General features: G+C 35.5%; 1 protein-coding gene across 1 annotated transcript in view; it reads left to right on the forward strand.

The window, feature by feature from the left end:
• Positions 1 to 2,025, forward strand: part of LOC122356813 (adenosine kinase-like) — a 44,613-nt gene that overhangs the window by 295 nt on the left and 42,293 nt on the right. The window contains exons 2-3 of the mRNA XM_043255884.1: positions 1,363 to 1,477; positions 1,612 to 1,665. Coding sequence (XP_043111819.1) covers positions 1,363 to 1,477; positions 1,612 to 1,665 — 169 coding nt within the window. The remainder of the gene's footprint in view (positions 1 to 1,362; positions 1,478 to 1,611; positions 1,666 to 2,025) is intronic.

Genomic DNA, 2,025 nt, shown 5'->3' on the forward strand with positions numbered 1-2,025 from the left:
ATATATAATATATATATACATATAATATGCATGCATGCATGCCTGGCTTAATGAATGCTTATTTTACACAATATTTAAAAATAGTAATATCTGAAAGCAAAAAGTGTGCACTATTTATTAACAAGGCTTTTGGTAGAGAATGAGATGACTACTGAGATGACAAGCTGTATCCCCAGCCTTGTGATTTTAATGGAGAGCTTGTTTAGTTATAGATCATTTTTTACTCCTGTCCTGCGCATAGTTTAATGTGTGTGTGTGTGTGTGTGTGTGTGTGTGTGTGTGTGTGTGTAAAGTGTTTAGTCAGCATTATAACATGTGCTCTGCTCTAAACACATTCCGTTTAAACCCATTAAACACACCTTCTATGCTAAAACATTCAAGGTGCATGCATTTTTCACAGTGTTAATTCAAATTCAGAATTGCATACTCTGTGTTTGGGTCTTAACCTCTGATGGATGTGAAATTAACACGATACACAACTGGTTTGGTGTAAAACTGACATTTGTCAGGCTAATATTAGACACACGAGTTGACCAGAAAGCCTTCCTGAAGCTCAAACAGTACTTCATGTTGTTAGGGTTTGATTCCCTACTAATTTAATGCATATCTTGGATGCAATACAAGGTGCTTCGTAAAATGCATCTGGCAAATGCGTGAAAATATGTACATTTAAATAATACAAGCTGGAGAGCAAGAAAGCGGTTCTGCGGGGGTTTAGAACCAACAACCTTCTACAATGTCAATTTCACAGTATGGAAAAGAGCAGGAGTTCCTGTCTATTCGGCTCCTTTGCTAATAAATGCACCGCATTCCAAGGCTTCAAGTCTCAAAGGCAGGGTCATGGAAACCGATCGTGTGACCTCCACCTGTTACTGTCATAGAACGAATATGAAAGGAATAGTTCGTTCAGGAATCTGCTCGTATTTTGCGTCTTTCCGAATTTAACGGGAAACAATAAGATGATTAACAGAGTGGTCGTGTTGTTCTTATGCATAAAATTAAAGTAAATGAGGACCGGAGATGTCAAATGCAAAAAAAAAAAGGCAAATGCAGTATTAAATTAGAAAAAGAAGTGCATGCACTGATGAGTTGCGTGGCGGTTTAATTAAAAATAATCAAATAATGCAAATAGATTTGGAATAGGAGGGAAGTAATTTCTTTAATTTAAATGTTTATTTATATATAGCACTTTTAATATGCAATATTAATTCCCATTGCTTTACTTTAAAGTGCTGTTAAATGATTAATTACATCCCCAAAAAAAACTGAATGCGTGTACATTTCTATACGCATAATAAATAAAGTGCACGCTTACATTATGCAAACAAAATTTTGATTAATTGTTTGACCACACTACCTAAGCGTTATTAAAATATGAGTGCATCTGTGTCCTTGTTTTCAGTCAGAATGCTCTGTTCGGGATGGGGAACCCGCTGCTGGACATCTCCGCCGTGGTGGACAAGGACTTTCTCGATAAGTGAGTGCTGTGTTTAAAGTGTTTAAAGGTCACGTGTGTGTGGTGTGTTCCTGTAAATGCAGTGGAGCGATCACACGAGCTCATATCCTCCAGCTCTGTTAGCTAACTAACTGATTGGATGTATTTGTGCACAGGTATGGCTTGAAGCCCAATGATCAGATCCTGGCGGAGGAGAAGCACAAAGCTCTGTGAGTGCAGTCATCATGCAGCACTGAAAAAAAACTACCACTAGTCCAAAAATGTTAACAAGTATTAAGTTTAGAATAATAATTATCACCATGCCCGCATTCCTATAATCAATAATAAACACAATTGAATTTATTATTACAATTTATTAGAACTATTTTCTATGCGAGTATATGTAAAAATGTAATTTATTTCTGTGATCAAAGCTGAATTTTTGGCATCATCATTCAGAAATCAATCTAATATGAAACTTGGTAATGTGTCATAAATATTTTATATAATTAATAGCATGTTAAGAAAATAAATTGAGGACATAATCGGTGTAACAGTGATGAAATAGAAAATAAACTAGACAATAATTA

This window comes from Puntigrus tetrazona, chromosome 13, assembly GCF_018831695.1.
Source record: "Puntigrus tetrazona isolate hp1 chromosome 13, ASM1883169v1, whole genome shotgun sequence".
Classification (NCBI taxonomy): domain Eukaryota; kingdom Metazoa; phylum Chordata; class Actinopteri; order Cypriniformes; family Cyprinidae; genus Puntigrus; species Puntigrus tetrazona.